Source organism: Dioscorea cayenensis, chromosome 8 (assembly GCF_009730915.1).
Source record: "Dioscorea cayenensis subsp. rotundata cultivar TDr96_F1 chromosome 8, TDr96_F1_v2_PseudoChromosome.rev07_lg8_w22 25.fasta, whole genome shotgun sequence".
NCBI classification, from domain to species: Eukaryota; Viridiplantae; Streptophyta; class Magnoliopsida; order Dioscoreales; family Dioscoreaceae; genus Dioscorea; species Dioscorea cayenensis.
Genome location: NC_052478.1, coordinates 4,653,825 through 4,679,054, shown reverse-complemented (window position 1 = coordinate 4,679,054; position 25,230 = coordinate 4,653,825). Strand labels below are relative to the sequence as shown.

General features: G+C 36.8%; 3 protein-coding genes across 3 annotated transcripts; all 3 read right to left on the bottom strand.

Annotated features, from left to right (window-relative positions):
- Positions 1 to 5,898: 5,898 nt before the first annotated feature.
- LOC120267827 (protein ENHANCED DISEASE RESISTANCE 2-like) lies at positions 5,899 to 8,467 on the bottom strand. The gene is made up of 2 exons (XM_039275506.1): positions 7,494 to 8,467; positions 5,899 to 5,970 (listed from the first exon to the last, which is right to left on the bottom strand). The coding sequence occupies exon 1, from the start codon at positions 8,431 to 8,433 to the stop codon at positions 7,522 to 7,524; it is 912 nt and encodes a 303-aa protein (XP_039131440.1). The 5' UTR covers positions 8,434 to 8,467; the 3' UTR covers positions 5,899 to 5,970; positions 7,494 to 7,521.
- Positions 8,468 to 12,471: 4,004 nt separating this feature from the next.
- LOC120267659 (transmembrane protein 230-like) lies at positions 12,472 to 13,115 on the bottom strand. Its single transcript, XM_039275332.1, has 2 exons — positions 12,876 to 13,115; positions 12,472 to 12,797 (listed from the first exon to the last, which is right to left on the bottom strand). The coding sequence occupies exons 1-2, from the start codon at positions 13,063 to 13,065 to the stop codon at positions 12,676 to 12,678; spliced, it is 312 nt and encodes a 103-aa protein (XP_039131266.1). The 5' UTR covers positions 13,066 to 13,115; the 3' UTR covers positions 12,472 to 12,675.
- A 1,651-nt stretch (positions 13,116 to 14,766) lies between these two features.
- On the bottom strand, positions 14,767 to 16,629 carry LOC120267173 (pentatricopeptide repeat-containing protein DOT4, chloroplastic-like). The gene has a single exon (XM_039274872.1). The coding sequence runs from the start codon at positions 16,627 to 16,629 to the stop codon at positions 14,767 to 14,769; it is 1,863 nt and encodes a 620-aa protein (XP_039130806.1).
- Between the last annotated feature and the right edge of the window lie 8,601 nt (positions 16,630 to 25,230).

The following is a 25,230-nucleotide window of genomic DNA, read 5'->3' as shown; positions in this document are numbered from 1 at the left end:
CTCCTACAAGCTTCCATGTGTGTGCCTTATCTATACATCATAATCCCATACAATATCAATTTATTTCCCTTTTTAGTTGTTTTGTTTGCAAATTCTGTTTAATAAGTTTTTATCTTTGGTTAATTATAGTCAATATCAGACAATAAGGATCTTTAGCTTCAAATTAAAGAGTATAAAAAAAATAATGAATTCAAAGGACTAGTGGTCTTACTATTCATTAGCATGTAATAATAGCCAATGCCACACCTTTTAGGGTGAGGAATATAATTTGAAATGAAAGATAAAATAGTAAGTTATTTGAACTAATAAGATAATGCTCAAACATGCAGGGAAATTATCATGTCCCTCAAGAGATTCCTGTCTATATGTTTGTTGCATTGAATGAGAAGATTATACATATAAAGTTAGTGGAGTGAGTAAATGAAGAATAAATGTCCTTTTTTTTTTTCTAGAGTGTGTAGGTCACTCACCAATGTCCTTCCTTAATTTTTCATTTAAAGAGAGAGAGAGAGAGAGAGAGAGAGAGAGACAGAAAAAAAGAAAAAGAAAAAGAAGTTGATGGTAAGTTATAAAAAATGAAATGTTGTTAATTTGATTAACATGGCATGTGCATGGTGACACCAAAACCATGTTACTTTAAATATTTTATGTCTTTTTGTTTTGGTCCATTTATTTTGTATGGATATGCATGCATGAATGAAGATTGTAATGCAGGCATTTCCTCACCTGCCCTGCCTTTGAAGTATAAACTATCTTTTCTTTTCTTTTCTTTTCTTAATGCTTCCAAATTTTTCATTTTTACCTCACAAAGAGAACATATATATGTATATATATATTGTTTCTTTCTCCTTCTCTATCTTGTCTTATTCTTATGGTACCTTCAAAGGTTGGATGACAAGCCAAATACATAGAGAAATTTTTTTAATTTTATCAAAAATAAATCAAGATTTCTCTCTCCATTGATGAAGCAGATATCAACCGATCATGTTAAAATAATATTGATGTATTGAATTGTAACATATGAATTTTAGCATTCAATGAGTTTTGAAATTAATATTTTGTTTTGTTTTTTGTTTTTTTTGTTTTTTTGTTTTTGCAAAAAAAATGGAATGACAGCTCAAAATATTATTAGAAATATAAAAGCTGTTGTTGGGTATATAAATGAGAGAGCATGAAAGATACATGAGTGACTTTGGACCACTTAAAATATTTTGATTTTTCATCAACCGATTTGCTATTAATTAAAACAAGTGAGTGTAATTTTTTTTTTTTTTAAAAGATACATGATAATTGCACCAAAACATTAATGAAATTCATGCTTAGTCTTAAAGAAGAAGGTTTGTGGTGAATAATTAAATGTTAAAAAAAGAAATGCTTTTTAAGCATCTTCAAGCCAACAAGTGCCATGTGATTTGATGCAGCCTTTGCCTGTCAACCTTGTTAGCCTCTTAGATCTGGTTGCCTTCCCTTTCCCTCCTTAATGTCATTCTTGTAAATTTTTCAAAATTCTATACCTAACTCTCATAATTTTAGGATCCTTACTATTCATTTATCCATTTCCCCTTCCCAAAAGAAACTATGAAATCACAATTATATCCCCTTCCCTTTTTTTTCTTATATTTCTTTCAATTCAAACTATGAAAATGGTCCATTTCTCAACCTTCTTAGATCCATCTCAACCATTGTTTGTGTCCATTGGATGGTCTTGATTATTTATACATCTTTCTCTCTCTCTCTCTCTCTCTCTCTCTATATATATATATATATATATATTTCACTTGGCATTATTCTTAGCTAATTAACAATATAATTCTCTTTTCTTCTTCTTCTTCTTCTTCTTCTTCTTCTTTTTTCTCCATCCATTTTATAGAGATCATAAACACACAATAACACATATATCTCATGTTCTTGTGAGATCCTTTATCTTTTTTGGTGTTATAGTTACATCTTATACTCTCAATTGTACATCATATTCCTCTCAATTCTCCGACGAAGAACATGGGACCGGAGATTATCATCGAGGGCTTCCCTTTACTTCCTCAAATAAGGACTTCATCGGTCTCAAATGATGAAGAATGTGCGACACCGAAGACGGAAGAACACGTCCTAAAGCCGACCCTTGTGTGCCCTCCACCACCGAGAAAATCTATAACGGCGAAAAGGCGAAGAAGGGCAACTCACCGGAGTTTCTTTTCAATCCCCCGGGACCTATCTCCTGTCTTCCTTGCCTTTCCATTGACTTTGGAGAAGAAGATCAAGAAGCTCAGAGTTGTTTGATCATGTAATTTTACTTACCTTCATGTGTTAATTTCTACGTGCATGCATGGTAATATTTAAAAGGTAGTAAGAGTACTACTATATAGTAACTCAATGCAATGGTGTACATTTTTACATTTAAATACTACTGAATTCTTCTTTACCATGCATTTAATTGTTATTTATTACTTTTTTTTTGGGTAAAAAATAAAGTTTAAGAATGCATTATGGAAGAATGGATGGGACATATATGGACATAAATTATTATTATTTTTTTTTTAAAAAAGGGAGTTTGAATTTGATAAATTAAAGATGAAGTTTTGGGGGTTTCTTGTAGGGAAGGTCCATGTCCTTCCCACATGACTCCATGTTTCATGTAAAGCTCAATCAATGTGACTTCAGATGTAGTTATATAACCAATTTGATTGATCATATGAATTATATATATTTTGTTATGTGGGCATCACATGACAATTGCATTAGCAAGTGATCATTAATGTTTCAACTAACAAAGATTTATTGTTTATATAATTAAGGTTAATTTAAATATCCTTTTTTTTGTGTGGGGAATGGTTAAAATTAGTTTGATTATTTCAAAAAAAAAAAAAATTAGTTTGATTTTTTATATATATATATATATATATATATAAATGTTTGGTTTGGTGTTCATTGGGATTTGAATAAATGGAAAAAAAAAATGAGAATAATGGATGGATTTATATTATTACTAAAATAATACTAAATGATTAAAGTGTTAATAATTATTGATATTATTTTAATGTTAAGTAGAGGTTTAATTATTATTATCAATAGTCACACATCCCAGCATGAAATTTTTTTAAAAGTGAGTTTGACACTTATTTCCATCCACTTTTTTAATTATTAATAAAATTTCACAGAAAATCAATTATAAACAAAACATCAAGCATATTGATTATGAAATTTTAATTATATATCCATCTCAAGAAAAAACAAATAAATAAATAAAATAAAGGCAACATTTGAGAACAGGAAATAAATTTGCTTCCTATATATGAAGCAAATTTATTTCCTGTTCTCATTTGTATAATTTTATTTTAATAAAAATTGTTATAATAAAATTTCACAAAAAATCAATTATAAACAAAACATCAAGCATATTGATTATGAAATTTTAATTATATATCCATCTCAAGAAAAAAACAAATAAATAAATAAAATAAAGGCAACAAATGAGCACAGGAAATAAATTTGCTTCCTATATATTATAATTATGATATATAGGAAGCAATTTATTTCCTGTTCTCAATTGTATAATTTTATTTTAATAAAAATTGTTATAATAATGGTTGTAGGCATGTCAATTATGGACCATGATGATGATGAGCATAGAAAACACTATGCCGTAAAGCTTCAAAAAAGGGTAAAAAAAAGAGAAGAATTCAAACGATTCAAAATTTAAATAATCTAAAGATACATTTGTCGGCGAAAAACTAAAAGAAATTGAAAAATAATGATAAGCTTTGAAAACTATCACCAATTTTTTATTTGCATTCAAAAGTGTAGCATGTTGATCAATAATCATTCATGCTCTTAAGCATTAAAAAATTAAGAACTAAACAAGAACAAAAAAAGCTTAAAACCTAAGCAAAAATAAATTAATTCAAGGTCCAAATTTGATTGAAAAAATAATAACAAAATAAGGAAATAAATTATTAATATTAACATTATTATAATAAATAATAATAGTAATATTGTTTTGATCCAAATTGAAAGAATAAGAAGTACAAATGAATTGGTGGACAAAAACTTAGATGACAAGGAAGGTTGAAGCTTTTGGACAACTTGGTACAAAAGGAGGTTGTGATAGAAAAAAGAAAAAGGAAAAGCAAAAGGAATGGATTGGAAATGGAGCATATAAAGATTTTAATCTTTGTTTCTTTGTTTTTGGTTTTTTGTAAGACATAAAGGTCACAATAATGAATCAAATGGCTTGATTCATTCAATTGGCATTTCTCTTAAAGGCTTCACCATATTATTCAATCATGTTATGTTATTATCCACCTAACAAAACAATTTTTTGTTGTTGTTGTGTTAGTTGTTATTATTATTATTATTATTATTATTATTATTAAACAAGCAATGTGTTCAACTGTGCTTACTAGGAAAGCCGGATATGATTCATATGAATAGTCTGCCCTTTTTTTTTTATTTAAAGAAAAATATATGGACAAATCAGGAAATAGAACTTTTAACTTCTGACTTAAATGAGAAATAATATGTCAATTCTATAATAATTTAGTTTTAAAATTGATTAATTTACTTGTGCTATATAAATACAATTAATATGTAATGCAAAAATATATAAATTAAAATTTTTTAGAAATATGATAAATGTAAATAAAAAATAGTAATAAAATCTAATTTTAATTGAATTTTGAACTTTGTCAACAGTAATAAAAAAAATTAATTATTTTGAGAAATATAAATTAATAATGAGGAGAAAAATATTAAAAGTATTTGGTGATGGACGAAAAAAAAAACTAAAATAGATAGCGAACTTATGATTTTTATAAATTATTTGACAAAATGAGATGTAAAAATTATGATTTAACGATTAAAAAAAAGAAGAATACTCATATTGTTTATTCGGTAGTTGGTGCAATTAATACAAAATTCTTTGTATATATACGAAGTAAAAAATTTAAAACATTTGATAAGCTACACAATACACGTGAGAACAAAATAAAAAGTTGGTTCAACCCCCCACTTTTTTTTTTTCCTTAAGCAGAGAAAATCTTTTTCGATTCCATATGTTTGTTTCTTTTGCTATATACATCGACATATCTGGTTGGCTTCTTTAAATGTCAGGTTATTCAAATATTTACATTTATTATATCTATATATATAATAATGTTAGATTTTTTACATTTATCATATTTTTGCCCAAATATTAGTGAGAAATAAAAGTTTAATTCATATGCCTTCACCTAATAATACAAGATTTTTGGTTATAAATTCAAATTCATAATAAAAAATCTGTTATCATTATTATATCTAGCAGACTAATGCCACCGGGTTATGTATCTTTTACTTTTTTTTTTTTTGGGTTAAAATTAAATAATTTATATATATAAATAGTTTTTTTAAATTTTGGCATGGGACCAAGCAAGGAGGGCCGAGTGGGGTAAGAAAGAATGGGCCATGAACATCACAGTCTTATCACTGACTGACAGACAACCTTCTTCACCAACCAAATTCTCTTCTTTTTATTTCCAAATCATACAAGAAATTAAAGTCAGACCGACAACAGTTCATTATTTCCTGCTTTCCAAACCATTCGTGCCAATGATTTTGGATTGATAATGTCATGTCGAAAACCAAAAAAACCATTATATACATATATATATATATATATATATAATAAAATAGAATTCACTCTGTAACATGATAAATAAATTTCTGATTCAGAGATAAATATGCTCTTGTATTTTCAACTAATGAATCTGAAGATATGAGAGAGGAAAAAAACTGAAACAAATTTGGCCATTTTAACAAGGAAAAGAAGTATGGTTTCAATTTGTATGTATTCCCCCCCCAAAACTTCAAAGAAAGACATTGTGCAGCAATTAACTGATGGAGACGCATAGCTTGTATTTTTTATTTTTTTATGTGAAGAATATGCTATCATCACACAACAATGTGACCAAGACATGGTTCTCAGAAAAGCTTGACCTGCATAAATATACATAAATTGGAATAAGAATTCAGGACGATAAATTTATTTATCTGTAGAATGTTACTTTCAATACTAAAAACAAGAGAGATTTCAGGAACATCAATATATAAGCAGCACTCAGTATCTCGCAAAAGAAAACCACTGAATTTGATCAGTCTCACACGCCCGAGCGCATGCGTGCACATGCACACATGTATGTATGTAGGAGATTCTAGTGACATTAACCATGAATGCCAATTGCATAGTAAAAGAAGGCAGGGTTTCTGGCATGTTGCTTTGGAAATGTTGCATTTACTACTAATCCAACCAATTTCATAATCTCAGTTTTGGTTTTCTTCTCGATGGAATAATTTGAGACTAAACTAGTAACATTCTGATATATTTTGTAGGTAAAACCTTTACACAGAACGAAAGAAAAACTTTCGTGGGGCTTTTTATGGGAAGGTCATATGTTTCCTTTCAGTAATACACACTTTGCAACAAGAACTGCAACACATGGTCATCGCAAACATTCACGGAATTTGTGCTATATCAGTGGAATAGAAAACTCGGGTAAATGGACCCAAGAGCAATTCATGATTCTGACCATATCTGCTGTATTTTAATATAAAGTGCCTTTTATGGTAGACAATTCATCCTAATAAGGCTGTAGACAGGCTGGGGAAGTCTGAAACAGGCGGCCAGAATCAATGCCCCAGAAAAAAAAAAAATTGAAGATTAAGAGAAGTGGTGGAATTAGAAGGCCAGAAGAAAGCATTTATATGGGCCAATGATGGGCTTGAGATTGCTGTTGGCAGGAAAGAGTCAGCAATGAATGTTCTAAAGAAAAATCATGAATTATGAATGATAGGTCGAAAACCACAATATGATGCATAAACTAGTCAACACGCATAATAAGAGAATTCTAAGCATGTCATTTGTTAACAAAGTTAGTCCTGAGTATGGCAAGGTCAAGAGGTGGTAATAGAGCCAACATGAATTCTTACACCTATTATTTGTTACCCCCGTCTCATTTGTAATACGGGCAATATGTCCAACCGCAAACATGTGCCGTACTTTATGTATTTGTAGAAAGGAGAAACAAAAAAGTCATATTTACCAGGTTATGTCATCAGCACAAGCAATCAAACAAAGCATTACACATGCCAGAAGAATGTCAAGACTTTAATCCCAATACACAAACACACAGTTTAGGCATGCTCCAACTCTAACCACCAAATCCTTTCACACTTATTTCTTCTAGTTAAACAGTATTGTTATAGATTCTACTGAAATTTCATAATTAGACATACATAATACATATACATATACTCTAAATCATTTATTAAATAATTCTGCTCCACTCAAAGCCTTTCCATTATTTGACAGATCTAAACACATGGTCAAATTATCAAATGTGTATGTATCTAACATGCCATGAAAGATCAAAAATTTTCATGGGCGAAAAAGCATGAGAAAAATTATAAGCTTGGTAGAAATCAGTGCCATTTCTATGAAGAAAAGAGTAAACAAAGAGTACCTGAAATGCGAGAGAATGAATCAAAGGGCTAGGATTGCTCATCGGCATCCGCATCACCAAGCACAGCCGTCCGATCGCCGTGGTGTTTCACCCTCGCTGCTCCCCGGAAGTTATTCCTCTCGACCCTTGGCCGGGCGTCGTCGACGAAGGTGGCGGAGCTCATCTCCATCTGCGCCACTCTCACGGCCCCGAAGAGCTTCTCCGGTAGCTCGTCCTCCGCCTGCGCCTCCACCAGGAACCCCATGTCGATTGTCACCGCCGTCACGCACCCCAAGGCCAGCCGCAAAATAGCACTCGCGATCGCGGAGCTCCCAATGTCGACGTCGATCTCGAGGTAGCTTTCACCTCTGTGGTAATTGCACGTCAGAGCCCGGCCGAGGAGGCAGGCGGAGTAGTTCCCGACGGCGGTCTTCACAATCCACGGGCCCTTCACAATCCGATTCACAATTTTGAACCTTGCGTTGCGGAAGGCATCGTCGCCATGGATGAAGCGGTAGAGGAGGGATCCGGGCGGGATCGGGTCCTCGGCGGCAAAGTAGAAGACGGCGGAATGGGCTTCGCGGCCAGGGACCTGGAGATTTACGGCGACGATAAAGGATTTCATAGATTTTCCAGAGGATTGGGCTCGGCGAAGGGCAGCCATGACGCGGTTGTCAGGGCGGCCGAGGACATCATCGAGCCGCGACGGAGAGCGGAGCCAGTCGACGCCGGCGGGTCTCAGGAGCCAGTCGCCGGCGGGGACCTTCTGACGGCGAGAAAGGTAGTTTTTGCCGCGAAGAGAGAAGAGATCGCCAGGTGGGGAGGCCCAGCCGTTGGATCCAGAGTGGAGATCGACAAGGCGGAGGGAGCCACCATTGATCGCCTCCTGGATCCATCCGGCGGAGTCGCCGGAGGAGGGGACGGCGGCGGCGGCGGTGTCGCCGGCGAGGTTTAGAGACATTATAGGGTTTTGCAACGGTGGTGGAGAAAGTGCCGCGCTAGCAAACATATATATTACAAGAAAGAGCAAAAGAACAAAAACAAGAAACTCTTTGCTTTATTGTAAACTTACTGAAATACCCTTATAATTTAATTATTTGTTAAAAAAATATTTATTTATTTATTTATTTGGTCTATTTTGAAAAATGTTAATTATAATTGACTTTAAATTAAAAAGAAAGTATAAAGGATAAAGAGGACTAATATCTTAAGAAATAAATTAATTAATATAAAATGCATTAATTTAATTGGATGGATTAATCAATGAGAATATTCGGACAGAGTGACACACTCTGGCCTCATAAAAATTAATAAAATTTATGAAGATTTATTATATTCACTTTGGGAATGAAATTAAAAGAAAAAAAAAAAGAAAAAGGGGGTTTTTTATGGCATCTAAACTGTGTGTTTTTGAGCAGGCAATGACAACTGGAAGAAGTTGGCAACTATAATAAATGAATAATGATATACAGCCATGAAAGATACTATGCATACCTGGAGATTTTGGTGCTTTTGTTTTTTTTGCAAATATTTAAAATAATAATAATAAAAAAGGAATAAGTTCTAACAATTTGGAACCTTAAAATCTTGTTTAGTTGTTTTAATCTCTCAAACTTAATTGCTGTTTCAAGGATGAATATTAGTTTTCAAAAGAACAAAAAAAGTAATAGTTGAATTGAGTGATTTAAATATACCTTGCTTGATGGAGCTTGGAATATTGTTCCAACAGTGGATGTGGAGTTGGAAAGCAACCTTAAAAAATAAAATAAAATAAAATAAAATAAAAAAATAAGCTGCTGATATTTTTTGTGCAATTGCTAGAGACTTAAAGGTTCAAGTTTGCAAAGCAATGCTATAAATAATATTGGTTTCTTTTTTTCTATTTAATTTAAGTGCTACAGATATTATGTCCTAAAATTAAATGAATAAGAATATATATATATATAACACAGTGAAATGCCAATAACCACTTGTTTTATGTTACGTGTTTATATTCTCAATTTTGTTTATAAATGGCTTTGAATTTCAGCTTATATAATAAATTGAGGTATGCACTTTCCTACCATGTTGTTGATTCATATTTCATTAAAAATAAAATGAAAATTTCAATTTTTTATAAATAAAAAAAAATTACTAATTTATTTTGTTGTTAAAACATTTTTGCACAGCCTGAGATTAATAGCACCGGACATGATCATAATTAATCCTACATATCCTTTAAAAATTTGCATGAACGACAAGCCAAAGTCTAAGCTTACAATATTAAAAATGACTTCACAATCTACATACATGGCGTCTTGCACATTGTATATAATATCTAAATAATAAACCAAAAAGAAAAAAAAATTAATGAAAGACGTGAAAAGTAATTTTAAAAAAAAAATCAAAGAGCTGCAAGTAATTTCACTATTTTTCAAAAGCCAGCGAGTAAAAACCTCCATCACCTCTTGTAAAGCTTGTATAGTTGTATTCCATACTAAATAAAAGTTAGAATATTCAAATAAAAACATAAAAAAAAAGAAGCAAATAAGTAGCTTTGATCCTCCTCTTTGGTTCTTTCATAGTTTTTCAAATATTTTGATTTTCTTCTTCATTTGTGAAGGTTGCTTAGCATATACTGATATGATCACAGAGAGAAACAGAGGGAAAAGATGCCAAATCTTAGAATAAATTTCACTCTATTTCCTGTCTCTGTTTTTCTGAAATCTTTTCTCCAAGGGAACAATTTTAATGGAGTTATTCAATTTTTAAGCTCATTTAAAATCAAGATAAAGAGATGATAACAAAGCCATAGACTCAGTAGTCTATATTTCAAAGTTCAGGTTATCCCTCTTGTTTTTCTCATATCTTTTCTTTTGTAAGACTACCTAATGACTAATCAAAGTTTGTGGTTATAACTCTATCCTTTCTGCTTTCTAATTATTGTTTATTGAATAATGCTATACATCACGAACAAATTTTATGAAATCTGTGCCGAATGCTAACCCCAGAGCTGGGGTTAGTATTCCCAACTTCAGGGTTAACAATCTCAGTTCTGGGGTTAACATTCGGCTTAGATTTCGTAAAATCTGATGTATAATATTACTTATTGTCTATGTTGTTTGTGTGTTGTCACATTCTTATGATTTCTCTTAATAAATTTTGGTGGTTTATTCACTAATTATATTTTAAAAAAATTAATGTTTTGGTACCATAACTCATGATTAACATGTCAACAGTTGAGGTGGTGTGTGCCAGCAGCCAATTTATTCTTTTTGTACTTTCTATTAAGGGACCATATGAGGGAAAGAAAAAATCATCATTAATCAAAACATAACTCATGATTTCCTGAGAGAAAATTTTAGAGCCCATTCTCATGATTGGTTTAAGTAAAGGCACAAAAAAGCAATTTTTTTTTACAACAGAGAACAATTGAATATCAAGGATACTGTAAAAGAGGTAAGCATGAATTTCCACACATTGATGAATTTAAGAGAGGGACAATGAAACTATCAACCAATCTTCATAAATTGCTCACCTAAATAGTAGTTGTATCAGGCAAAGTGCAATGTAACAAAACAAAGTCAGATGTCAAGTGCAAGGCAGATCTACAGCACGGTACACTACAACATCACCACCAACCATTTTGACAAAAGAATTTGCAAGTCTTTTTTTTTTCTAACATTGATCTTTTTCTTTCAAGAAAACTGAAAAGCTACCAAAGATAAAGCTAAACATGAGTTAGTTGCATCTAAAAGGGTAACTATATCACACGGTTCTTGCATTTTAAGTTAATGCAAACTAGATCTGAGAATCTGATTCACAGAAGGAAAAAAACACCATAGATTAATTCTAGTGTTTTGTTCTCCCTATAGGACTAAAAAAACCTACATTGCTTGTACATTTGACAGTCAGAATGCACTGAAAAAAGTTTTTCAATGCACCAAAATACGAACTAGGTATTCAAACAATGTAAACCTACAGGTTTATGAAAACCATATTTCAAGAGAGGCAAGTATAAAAGAATTATCATAATTTTTTTCTGAAAATCATATTATTCAACCATTTTTAACACACAAGTGGATCATTCAAAATACATAAAATATAAAAGACCATTCTCATGATCTCATTGAGAAGTTCCACACACACACACACTGGATGATCAACACCTTGATGGGGTGGGAACTCTCTCGCATGATAAAACTCAAGTGATAATACTTTCTTCATTTGAATATTGATTTATCTGTCGACAAATTGAAGATGCAGGAATGATGAAAGTGGGTTTTAGAAAAAGGGGACTGATACTTGTAATAGACTAACAGTCCATTAGATAAAAGGAATGAGAGAAGGAAATTTGTAACAAAGAAACAATTACTCTGCAGCCAATGATCAAACATTTTACCAAATTTGACAACAAGAAAGAGGAATCTGAGGTTTATGCATATAAAAATGTGAGAAAAAGAACTTACATAATGGATGTGAAACAAAGGAGAGCTAACAGATGTGCAATTGTCATGGGCACACAAGAAGTTCACTTATATAAGTCTGGTTATGGATTTTATCAATACAAAAAGAACTTGCACATTCCCATACAAAATCTGGTCATGGATTTATCAACACAAAAAGAACTTGTGCACTCCCATGCAAAATCTGGTCATGGATTTATCAACACAAAAAAAACTTGTGCACTCCCATACAAAATCTGGTCATGAATTTATCAATGCAAAATGAACTTGTGCATTCCCATACAAAATAAAAAACCAGACAGAAGATTAGATTTGACTCATTCAGTGAAGAAGAAAGTAGCTTACAATGCTGGAAAACAAGAGCATTGAGATATGAGGATGTAGGTAAACTAGGTCAAAGGACATTGAGCAAGAGATTAGAAATCAGCAGGAACATAACAGTGAAGGACTAACCAAATCAAACTAGTACACCACAACATTCAATGCCACATTTATCAAAATTAACAGTTTTTGCATTCAAGAATGAGTCTTTAACTTTACGGAACACAAGTATAAGATCAATCCCTTTATCCTTGAAATTCACTAGAAAACCAAAAGCAATCAAAATGCCACCTTTCAAATCTTATTCTCATATACTCAGAAGCATTTGCATAGCATATCAACATTAGTACAAAATTACTTCAAAATCATAAGGAAAAGATTAAAAAAAAAAACGCGAAACCAGCAAACATATACATAAATCATAAGGAAATTCACTCTTACACTGGTGGTATATTGGCGAAAGAGAAGCCCTTGTATCCCTTGTAAGCAAAATACGCAATCCTAGTGTAATAGAACCCAGGGATAAAGAGCACAGCTCCAAGGATCGCAAAGAAAACCCCTGAAAAATCACTATGCCAATTAGAAAGGGCAAATAATCAAGAAATCCGAGGTCGAGTTTGGAGGCAGAGATCAGTACCATGGGCGCGGTCGCCGCCAATTTGGTTACAGGCCATGAAGACGCCGATGACAATGCCGAGAGAGCCGAAGACGAGGAGTGAAACAGCGAGGGCGATCTCGCGGATCGGAGGCCGGTTACGGACGATATAGGGGCCATCCACCATGAGGTCCTCATCGGTGATCGAGAAGGAGTGGTCCACGTACGCCATTGCCAGAGGTCGGAGCTTGAGAGAGAGAGAGAAAGAGAGAAGCCGATGACGATGATGTGGGGGTGAGAAACACTCTTCCCGCATTTGCGGGTTTTATATAGTTACCCTTATGAAAATTTAAAATTATATATGCATCCTATTATAATAATAATAATAATAATTACATATATACCCCATAAATAGTAATGTTGTAATTACATTCATGTATGAATATACACCAACAACCATTTGGTTTATTGCCATCGAGTCCCTTGCGTAGGGTGTTCACCTCGAGTGTCGAGTGTGGCTCCCCGAATTCGATCCCATCTCACACAAAGTGAGGGTACAGTGGTGAGCGCGGTTCCTCCACGTGTTCGTCCCTGGATTCCGGCACTTGTCGCCTTTCTAAAAATATATATATATATATATATATTTATATTAAGAGATCGGGCATCAACAAATATTGTTAATAACAAATCTACGAACAATCATATTGAATTGAAATAGTGAGATATAGTATGTTTATAAATAGTTTTAAGAGAAATATAAAGTACCGAGTGGGATATACATGATCTCATCGCAAAATATTTGATTATTAAATATATAATGTATTTCATCAAAAATCACAACCGTGAAAACTGCTAAAAAATTCTTTAACCAATAGTTACTTTTGTTCAACCCGGTATAAAAATCAACTACTGTTTTAAGTTCATTGCACCATCTCTCTCATTCTCTTCTGTCTCTCACTTTAATTATCTCCCTCTTATTTTTAATCTATGTAAACGTTTGCTCTTATATTAATAATGAAATTCTACAAATATATTCTGCGGGGGATGTCTCTGTAGTTTGGAGGTTTTACAAGGATACGTTCATTAAAAAGAAGGCCCATTTTTAACTTACTATTGAAATGAGGTAACATATCACCTGGTCATCAGTTTGATAGGATATATAGCTAATTAAAAAGTGATTTATGTGAAGAAAATCCTACATCATTTTGAATTATTATTTTAAAGGCATTTATTTATCTAGTATCATTTATATATATATATATATATTAAGAATCGAAGTTTTAAAGTGTCCGCATAATTTCTATATTTGGTTTAATGATTTAGACAGTAATTTTGTGGGTTTAGAGGAGAATATTCGTTAAAAAGACCATTACACTCCAACGATAAAATACTAATTATATTGGTTAAATAAAAAAAAAAAAAGACAATTTGAAAATGTTTTTTTTACAAAATCAAAAAACGATGGTGCAAAATTACATTAATTACGACCCCTACAAATTTATCATGTAAGATGAATTACCACAGAAAACCAATAAAAAAACACCCAAAACAATTAGAAAATGATTCATTCTTTTTTTTTTTTTACAAAAGAGACCAACTTGAGCGGAAATACATCAATTATAATAACTTAACGACAGCTACAAATTTATCTTGTACGACAAACTAACACAGGAGAGACAATGAATGCTTGCGACGCATGCCCAAAATGATATATTAAAAATCATTCCCCCATAATAGTAAATCTCCTTGCCGTCCAATCTTGAAGGGGTGAAAGAATATGATAACACACACTAGGATCAATGAACAATGAATGAATTGCAGTATTATGTTCCAATAACCAGTGCATGAACCGTACTAAGCAAATGTTGGCTGATTCATTCCTTCAAATTTATCTAACTAGGCTCTTTAATATGTTCAACTATGCATCCAAATATCAAAGCATATGAATCCCCTCCTGAACTTCAATACCACTCTTACCTGGATTTTTCTTCATCTCCTTCTCACTAATCATCTTCCAAATTTTCTCAGATTCATCCCATTTCTCACCACTAGCATGAGCATTACTGAGAACAACATGATACCCCACGTTATCAGGTTCCAATTCTAAAAGCTTTTGACCAGCATAAGTTGCCAGTTTCCAATCTGAATGAATTCTACAAGTGGCAAGAAGAGCACCCCAAATTCGTGCATCAGGATCAATTATCATATTATCGATTACTTCAACAGCTTCTTTCAGCTTCCCCGACCTGCCAAGAATGTCTACCATGCAAGTATAATGATTCAGCTCAGGCTTGATCCCGTATTCTCCGGTCATGATATTGAACACTTTGCAACCTTCGGCCACGAGGCCAGAGTGGCTGCATGCTGTTAATAAACTCAGAAATGTGATACTGTTTGGTTTAACACCTTCATCTCGCATTTGATTGAATAATTGCAGAGCTTCAGAACCACGACCGTGAATTGCGTATCCATCCATCATTGAACTCCATGCCACTATATCTTTGACAATGATACTGTCAAAAAACCTCTGCGCTGACAACAGACAGCCGCTTTTCATGTACATGTTTAGGATAGATGTTTCCAATGATTCCACATCTCCATTGATGCTGTGTTTGTTCCTGATCAGATAGCCATGTACAGTGTTGCCATATTTTGATGTGCTTTGTTGAATGCATGCAAGGACTAAAGCCCTTAGATTGTCAGCATTGGGCACAAAACCGTGACACTGCATTCTTCTGAACAAATGGATGGCTTCCAGGAATTGTTTGTTTTGAATGAATCCCCACAACATCGTGGTCCAGACATTGATTCCGCTTGCTTTCGATTCTTCAAATAACTTGATTGATGATGAAAGCTCCCCTTCAAATTTGGCATAAAAATCAATAAGAGATGACTTGCAGACCATATCTGCAAATCCAGCTTTCTCTGCAAAAGCATGAACCTGCTGGCCATGGAGAAGTTTGCCACTCTTAGTGAACGCTGAGATAACCAGAGTTATTGTCTCATGGCTTGGAGAAATAGATTTGGACATCATATCCTCAAAGCAATCAACGATTCTGTGCACATCTCCAAACAAAGAATATCCTGACATTATGATGTTCCATGGTATAACATTCCTCTTTTCAATTTGGCCAAAGAACTTCTCTCCTTCTTCAAGATAACCAACCCTGCTAAACATCATCAAGATCGTATTCTGCACCAACTCATGACTTTCAAACCCTCTTTTGATAACAAAACCATATAATTTTCTTCCACAGTAAATGTTTTTCTCCACAGCACAAGACCGCAGCATGACTGCGAGTGTCACCTCGTTTGGCTCCATACCTGCCATTCGCATCTCAGGAAACAATCGAAGAGATTCAAGAACTCTTCCAGACCGTGCATAACCTGAAATCAAGCAAGTCCAAGACACCACATCTCTATAATGCATTTCATCAAATAGATAATGAGCAGAGCTAATCCACCCATATTTCACATACACATCCATCATTGTATTGCAGAAGAAGATATCATTCTGAAATCCCATTCGAATGCCAAGTGAGTGGATTGCTTCCCCAACATCAAACCAGTCAGACAGTGATGAAACGGCACGGTTAATGAGCGGAAGTGTGAAGTGATCAGGCCTAACACCTAAGGCTAGCATGGAGGAGAAGAGTGAGAGTGCGGTATCAAAGAATCCAGCATCAATCTCTGCTTTAAAAGCTGAATTCCACTCGTTTTGTGAGACAGCATTGAACTTTGACACCACCCTCGAACAGAAATAACGGCCCAGATGAAAAGCTTGGATAGTTTGCATGGAGGTGGAGTTATCATCACAGTAAAGATCAATCTTTAGCGTTTAAGGTTTTGTTCTAACATAGGTATCCTTTCGCACACATAACCCTAAAAACATTCATAATTATACATCTAACCCTCTAAGATACAATCATAATTTTTCTTGTCAACTTGTACATGAGAAGTAATACAAAATTGGACAAGTAATTCACAAATATTTCATTCTTTGATTCACATTAAATCAGAAGTACTGTTTAACACCGTTAAATTACATTATGCAAGACGCAAAAACTGAAATGTAACATGGCCCTCACAATCATTGGACAAACTGCAGACATTTTTGTATAATAAAAAGAAAATTAGTACCAAACCATGTCAACACAAAGTTTCTGACAGCATTATTAAATAACTGAGAATGTAACTCATCATAATTGTTTGTCCAGTGAATCAGTGTAAATGGTATGCAAACTTTCGGAACAATCTGCATATGAATTTTGAAGCAGTGGGCTGGCATGGCATTGCGAGCGTCCTCTAGATGCTAGTTTACTAATATATATTCCCTTTCAACATATTTGCAGCAAAACAATCACAATACCCATCAAATCTGCAAAAGTTTTTATGAAATGAAATAGGCATGACAGTAGGGTTAAAGTGTCCTTTATAATAACACTAACTTGTAAATCACATGGACTAGAAAAGATCACACCTTTGGATATACTGAGGTTAATCATTCATAAGTAATTCATTTTTTCACAAAAGTAATTTAAGTAGCATTTTCAGGCAGCATCATGCTCGTATATGTTTTTCCTTTTATGGTTATAGGCATCGTGCTTGTCATTTTGATAATAGTCATTCTGGAAGACAAACCCAACATCCATGACCACTGTGTTTGTTCACTCTTCAGATCCTTCTATATATAAAGAGGGGTAAGCTATGAAAGTTGACAGAAAGACAAAGGAAGTGAAGAAAACAAGTTGAATTACAGGAAGCGCTCCCTCCAACTGGCTCTACATATCAGATTAGAAGGACAATTGATTTATGTCTTTTGTGAGACATTCCAGTGAAATCTTTCCTTTTAGTAATATAGGTCACAAATCCCTCAAATGCATAGTAATGGCCCACATAGAAGTAACTTTGACTGGTCATCCCATACTTAAAATGAGCTGCACCTAACTAAACCTCCCAATTCAAGCTCCAAAGTGGACAATGTTTTGTATTAAGCCCTGATAACTGCAAACCCTGGGCATAAATTTAGGTATCATCAGATCTGGCAGTTCTTTGACTGTCTTCTTGACCTTCCGTACTAGCTCCCAATCCTGTGCGTTCATACGCTTTTCTCCACTAGGGCTAGTCTTTGAGTATAATGGGCCAAGTATTTTTCCCAAGTTAGGAATGTAATTTCTGGCATAGTTCAGAATACCTAGCCATGACCGTAGTCCCTTTGTCGTCTTTAGCTCTTCATCGCTGAAGTCAGCAATTTTCTTTATGATGTGTGATTGCAACTGGATCTTCCTGTTGCCAATCACTGCTCCAAGGAACTCCACAACTTGAGTTCCAATCTTCATTTTTGTTGGGCTTAGTACCAGCCCATTTTTCTTGCAGATCTCCAGCATCTGCTTCAAATGTCCTGCATGCTCCTCCTGTGTCCTGGAAAAGACTAAAATATCGTCAATATAAACCGCGATGAAGTCTTCTGTTCCACGGAAACAGTTATCCATTTTTCTTTGGAAAACTGCTGGAGCATTCTTCAAGCCGAATGGCATGACCAGCCATTCATATAGACCATCAGGGACCCAAAATGCAGTCCACTGAATTGATTCAGGGCTCATGGCTACTTGATGAAAGCCGCTCTTCAGGTCGAACTTTGAGTAGATAGTGCTCTGGCCTATTCTTTTTAGGATAGTATTGATGCCGGGTAGGCTATACTGATCCTTTTCAGTGTTGTCGTTCAGCCTTTTGTAGTTGAACACCATCCTTTCTTTGCCCTTGGTCTCCACACCTGTTTTTGGATCCACCGTTGTTCCAGAATGAACAATGAATGCTGTGGTCCTGTGCTTGCTGGTTGAGGGCCTTATCACCTTCAATTTGAGGAGGGCTTGAATGTGCTTCCTGAAGGCTTCCTCCATGCTTGGCGTAACATGCTTTAAAGGTTTATCCTGTATGATCAAATCTGGATTAATGATTTCCAGTTTACAGGTTACCTTGTTTTGTGCCCAAAACTTCATTGGTTCTTCACCAATGTAACCAGCATTCTTTAATTCTTGTATCAAGTCCCCAAACTTCTGTGTAAAGTTAATGTTCACAACTGGACAGATTGTACTGCAACTTTCTTGAATTGCAATGTATTCTTCTTCTTCCATCTCCAGTTCTTCAAGTGCTAACACTTTTGGGACTTCTTGCTGAGTCTTAATAGTGGTGACGTTTTTGTAGAAGGTTACTTCATCACCTTCTATCCGCACTCCTCCACTCATGGATCTTATGAAATTGCATCCAAGAACCAGCTGCTCGCCTCCACCTAGTTTGAGAGGAAAGGCGAAGGTGTATGGGATTCTGAATTGATGATCCCCAATCCTCATGTTGCCGTACTTGAGCTTTTTCCTGGCAGTCATGACAGAGTTAGCACCAGTAAATGTTACCTCAAAGATGTTGTCCTCAAGTACTTCTTTTGGCAACCCTTCTTCGTTGATGCAGCAATTAGTTGCACCAGTATCAAGAATGGCATTGACCTTAAATGGAGTAGTTCCTGGAATGTCCAGTTCTACTACTAGATTGTATAGGCCATTTCTTCTTTCCTTTAAAGGAATAGCAGCAGCTACTTGTTTGTCTTTACCATCACAAATAAGGACGTTGGCAGCCATGTCCTCAAACTGCATCTTGAGGCTTTGAATTTCCTTCTTCAAGGCTTCATTCTCCAATGTCAGCCTATCTTTCTCCAGCTTCATTTCTTCCAATTGCTTCTTTGATTCCTTTGGCGTACTTGCTTGAAATCCTTCTTTGCTATCACCATTTCTTACGCACTTCTTTTCTGCAGCAACTTGACTTTTCGACCTTTTGGATCTCCGTCTACGACTACGGATGTAGTTACATTGTTCCATCGTCGATTCTTTGTGGATTGTATACTTGCCGGACCTCTTCTTGCTGACATGGCAGTTCCAAGTCAACATAATGTTTGGAGCACATGCCGCATGTGAGTATGTTGCAATGCTGGCATCTCGCGTTCCACCTCTGCATCACTTCTCTTTTGCAGAACCTGCATTTATCAATAGTGTTAGTATAATAGTCCGCTATGTCGCGATTCGTTACTCACTGTTGTGAGACTACTCGACTTTGAACGCCTCCATCCATGGCCTCGAGGAAATATGTGCGATCTTACTCCAAAGTGGGTAGTAGAGTGTTTCCACTATTGATAAATCACGATTGACCCCGTGGTCGATTCTTCGTTATTTTTCTCCTTGAGAAGCAGGAATAAATTGCGTCGTGAGATCTTACTCGTCCCGTGCGTTTGAGGCGATCTCACGGTCTTCGGAATTTCAGGACCTTGAACACTGCCGCGCCCTTTTGATGTTTCTTTTTGTCGTTTTAGACGTTCTCTTGCGAAATGCCCTTCACTCCATGCGCGAAACACTTGCGGTAACTCTCGCGACCCGGATGCTTCTGCTTTTCAGATTACGGCGTGGGAGTCATGTGGCTTGCCTTTGTAGGTAGTGGACTTTCGAGCCCCATACCTCTTTTCTTTCCCTTTGTAATACCCGGGAATGGGTATTTGGTTACAGAACTGTAGGCCCTTGAGGGACCTAGCGAATGCAGCCTTCTTGCATTCCTCCTCCAAGAATTTATAAGTAAAAAGAATTCTGGGATGAACCCCAACCGTGTTACCTGAATAAGACTGGTCAAAGGCTTCTTTGACCCTTTTGCCCAGATCTCCTGGAAGTTTGAGCCAGAATTTCTCTGATAGTTCTGGTGAGATGAATAGTCTTCCAGTTTTTGAGGCAATCCTCATGTACTCATTCATGAATGAGATGATATCTTTGACATCCTTGCAAGAGATCCTCTCAAGATCTCTATATGCCTCCTCTTGGGCCTTTGTTGAACCTCTGAACGGGTCCTCAAGAGTGAATATTGTACGCAATTGAGAAATAATGTTTTGCGTACCTTCGCGTCCGTCAGCAGACGCTAAGAGCTTCTCGTACTCTTCAGGAAAGGCAGTCCTCCACTGCATCCAAGTGAGTTTTTCATATTCTCCAAGCAGATTTTCAATGTATTCTGCCTTCTCCTTTCCTGAGATGAAGGTGTGCTGGGAAACAATGTTTTTGGTGATGCTTTCCCATCGCATGAACACTTCATCAAACTTCCCAAGCTCCAGTGGGATGTAGAACATTGCCCCTGTTTGTTGCTGTGCTGAGGGCAAATTCCAGTTGCCGGAGTAGTCCTTGCTTTTGAATCTTGTACCACTCCCGATCCCTGATGTACCCCCATAGGATGTATAGGATGTACCTGTGCTGTAGGGTGCTGAACCTCCATAAGATGTAGAAGGCACATTTGTTGCTTGGGCAGGTGGGTAAGTGGGTGGATTCATTGTAGTATCCTCTGGTGGATTGTAGGCAGAGACTGCTGTTGAAGCAGCGATTACCTGTTCCAACTCCCTTAATTGAGGATATTCATACTCCGTGCTGATAGAGGCTATTTTTGGGTTGAGTAGCCTCTGAACTTCTTCTTCATCATCCGCATCATCATCATAATCATCATAGATTGGTGCGGCAGCATCTTCAACTTCAACTTCGGTGGCGGCAGCTTCAACTGCGGCAGCTTCTTCCTTCTCCTCTTCCCCCCCGGAAAAGTGATGATGATCATACAAGTAAGTAAGATATGAAATATCATCGTCGTCTTCTTCTTCTTGTTGAAGGGTGAGGATGGTGGGATCCTCATAGTAAGGATCTTCGTCAAATGTGGGACACATGTCCGCCAGATAGCTGCTAGTGGCTTCACCGAAAGCCCGGCTTCCTCGAAGCGTCTGATGTAGAACATCTACATCTTGAACTGGTGGAGTAAGTACTTGCTGGAGTACTATTTGAGCTACGAATTCCCCTTTTTGTATGAGTTGTGGAGTAGCAGTGGGGTTGCAGATAAGTAGCATGACTTCACCAGTGTAGTCAGGGTCAATGACTCCTGCATTCAGAACTAGTCCCTTTCTTTTTGCAACGCCTGATTTGATAAATAAGTGGGCGTATGTACCATTTGGGACCTCCACAGCGATGCCTGTTGGGAACATTGTTTGCCCAAAGGCTGGTACTTCGGCGGCTTGAGTTACCGCGATATCATAACCGACGGCTTGATGAGATAACCGTTGCGGTATGATGGCGTCATTATTCAGCAATCGAACCTTCAGACAAGGTTCCTCAAGGTGAAGATAGGCGATGATGTGTGCCTCGTCTTCATCAATCTGCTCGTCATCTTGATTGTACGTGATCTGAGCAGGTTGTTGTGCAGCCTTGTACTTGGAAAACCGTACTGAAATACTTCCATCAGCTAGTTCACGGTCATCCGCAGCAGTTGGTTGTACTGGTACAACCAGAGATGTTGGCTTAATGTTCCAGAGAGTCCCCTGGATGTCTTCAGTGCTAACTGGTGCTCCTTTGATAGCCTGAACACCATGAGTAGTGAAATAATCAGCAATACCAGAAATTGAATAAGCAAATCCAACATTTGATGTGTTGGACAATCTTCCGACTAGGCCTTTCGTGATCAGCAAGTTGGCCTCAGAATTGTGGTAGTCATCATATCCCTTGGTGAGGATAGAGATCTGGATGTTGTTGTAGAAAGTGCGCGACTTGCTTGTTGATGATGGTGGAGCCTGATATCTGGCCGGCCCGACTTCCCACTTGGACAAAGTCAGCGCTCCATGCGGCGATATCGTAGACCTCTTTCGCTTTCAGAGCGATCGCGGACGATCGACCAATGCACCGTGGTCCAGAACTTTCCGGCCTGTGTGGGACTGTATTCTCGGCACTGCGTAAAGCCGATGAATGAATTGCGTGCGGACCTTTTCTGCCAGTTTGGAAGGACTACGGCACGATGAAGGAAGGCGTTGAATCATGTTGGCCGTTGATGATGAGTCGACTTCCTCGACGGTGCATATACACCTTGTGATTCCGTGTGCAACGCGTGCGTAGTGAAGAACCTGGCACAGTACGAGAGAGGCTCGTTGCTTTGTGATGATGGGCTGCGGCGTGCTTCTCGGGGATCGGCGCTGTTGCTCGAGGTGGGGATTATAGAAAGTACCTCGAGAGAGAGAGGTCTTCCGTGAGCTTTTGCGCTCGGACTCGTATGTTGTCTGCGGTATGCCTTGGCTCCTAGCCGATAGTCACGGATCTGATCCTCCATAGTGTTGCTAGAAGTGGAGGGTTGAGATAGTTGTGTGCGTGACATCTTTAGAGTTTTTCTAACTCTTCTTTGTAGATTAGGCGAGTGCTCGAGACGAGGAGAACTTTCCTTTGTTTCTCGAGGTACTTTGATCACGGATGGACCGATTTGCCAGCTGCTCGATAACGGTCGAGCGCTCGTTGATGGCAGGAAGGGAGGAAAGCTTGTTGCTGTGAGTGCTTGTTAAGCGTGAGATTTGAAAGCTTCTCAAGCTGCTGTAGCATCTGGTGAATCAGAGTGTTGCTGATACAACACGGGGCTGCATATGATAAAGCTCTTGGCTGGCCGATACGATTAAGTCGTGTTTACGTGCAGATAGAAGGTGGTTCAATGTTCTCAGTTGTTTGGAGAGCCTTTTTGAGCTCTTCACTCATAGAGATGTTGAGCTTGAGTCCTTCAGGATGGCTTCCGCTTCACTAGAAAGCTTTTGTGCTTGGAGTCGGTGTGGTAAGGCACGGCACCTGGCTGCGCTCGATCTCACTCGGTTGTGCAGCAATCTGCCGGGACGAGTTCTTGGACTTTTCTTCTGCATGTGAGAATGCATTCCTCTCCAGCGACCTCTGGATGGGGATCCTCGAATTCTCTGTCGCCGAAGCTTTGATTCTCCGCCTTTAGCTATCTTGAATTTAACTTGGTACTGCTGAAGAAATGTTTTAGCGAAACTCTAGAAAGGAGTTTAGCTTGATGATTCAAGTAAGAGAGGTTGTTAGCGGTGCTTGACACATTGGTGGGTTGTCCAGCGATAAAAGATCGAGATGATGCGAACTCGATTACTCTTATCCTAGATAATCTTTTGAGTAGCTGTACTCGAGATCGAGTGCTACGTGATGTGCTAGGTCCGATATAGTTGGAGTAAGATGATCGAGAATTAAAAGCTTTTAAGCATTACTTAGCTGATTAACTTTTGAGTTTAATGCTTATACTTAAGGTACACGAGTTTTCAACCTGTACCGTAGCCTCTATGCTCGCTCGCTCTCGAGGGTTAGCTAAGCGGCCTCCCTGTCTCGGCGGGTTATAGTGCCTTATGCTTTGAGCTTTCGAGCTTGCATTATTCGCGGTGTCAATGACCGTTAAGCATAGCACAACGAGTGCTTGAAAGAAGATGTATGTCTACCAATTAACGAATTTAAAATCTTCTCGGGAGGAAGCTATAAATGAAAGCGATGTCGATTTCGGATTCGCTTGATTCAAGAAAACACCAAAGATATAAATAGATAATTCACTTTCATACCAAATACCTACACGATGGGTTTTAATACCGTATTGTTGATCGTCTGAAACTGCAGTCTGGAATGGAAGAGCGAAGGATCTTGCAGAGTGCAGACTCTCGCCTTTAAGCTGCGAATTTCTTATTTAAAATTGCGAAGAAGTGTTTTAGCGAAAACTCTGAAAGGAGTTTGGAAACGATGATTCGAAATGGGGTTGTTAGCGGTAACTTTGTTGGTGGGTTTACTCCAATGATAAAAAGATCAGTATTCGGGGCTCGATGCTGCTTACTCTAGATAATATCTTAGTGTCTTCTCAAGATCGATTGACACACTCGCGTGATATTCTTTAAGTCGATATAGTTCCGATCAAGATGATCGATTCTTGGACTTTCTTCTACGTGAGAATACATTCTCCGACCTCTTTGTTTAATTTGCCAAATTCTTCAAAAGCTTCGATAAGGACGTTGGCGGCCGTGTCCTCAGCTAAATCTTGAGGCTTTTGAATTTCCTTCTTGAGCTTCGTTCTCAATGTCGGTATATCTTTCTAAGAACGTTTATTTACGGCTGAAAACCGGCTGGTGTTTCGTTGTTACGCGATGGGATATGAATAGTCTCGACAAGTTGAGATGCAGCTATCTTGGCAGCAAAGGAAATCGTCGTCGAGCGATTTGTCGTGATAAATGCCATTACTACTGACAAAGTCTTCGTAAACCATGTTTGGGTAAAGATGGATTGCTTTTTAGTGATTATAGCGTGGTATGTGTTCTTGATCTTGGCGTCGGCGTTAGCCTCTGCGTCGCTTCTCTTTTGCGAACTGCGTTTATCGATAGTATTAGTGAACTTCAGCATTAGGAGTATCTCGATGCGGTTTCAAGTATAAAAGGCTGCGCGACAACACCTGCTTTCAGTTACATCTGATCAAGGCGGCGAAGCGGTTAGCCCGAAGTAAGGGCGCGCGTCATTTACATCTTCGTCTTGAAGCAATACGGCCAACT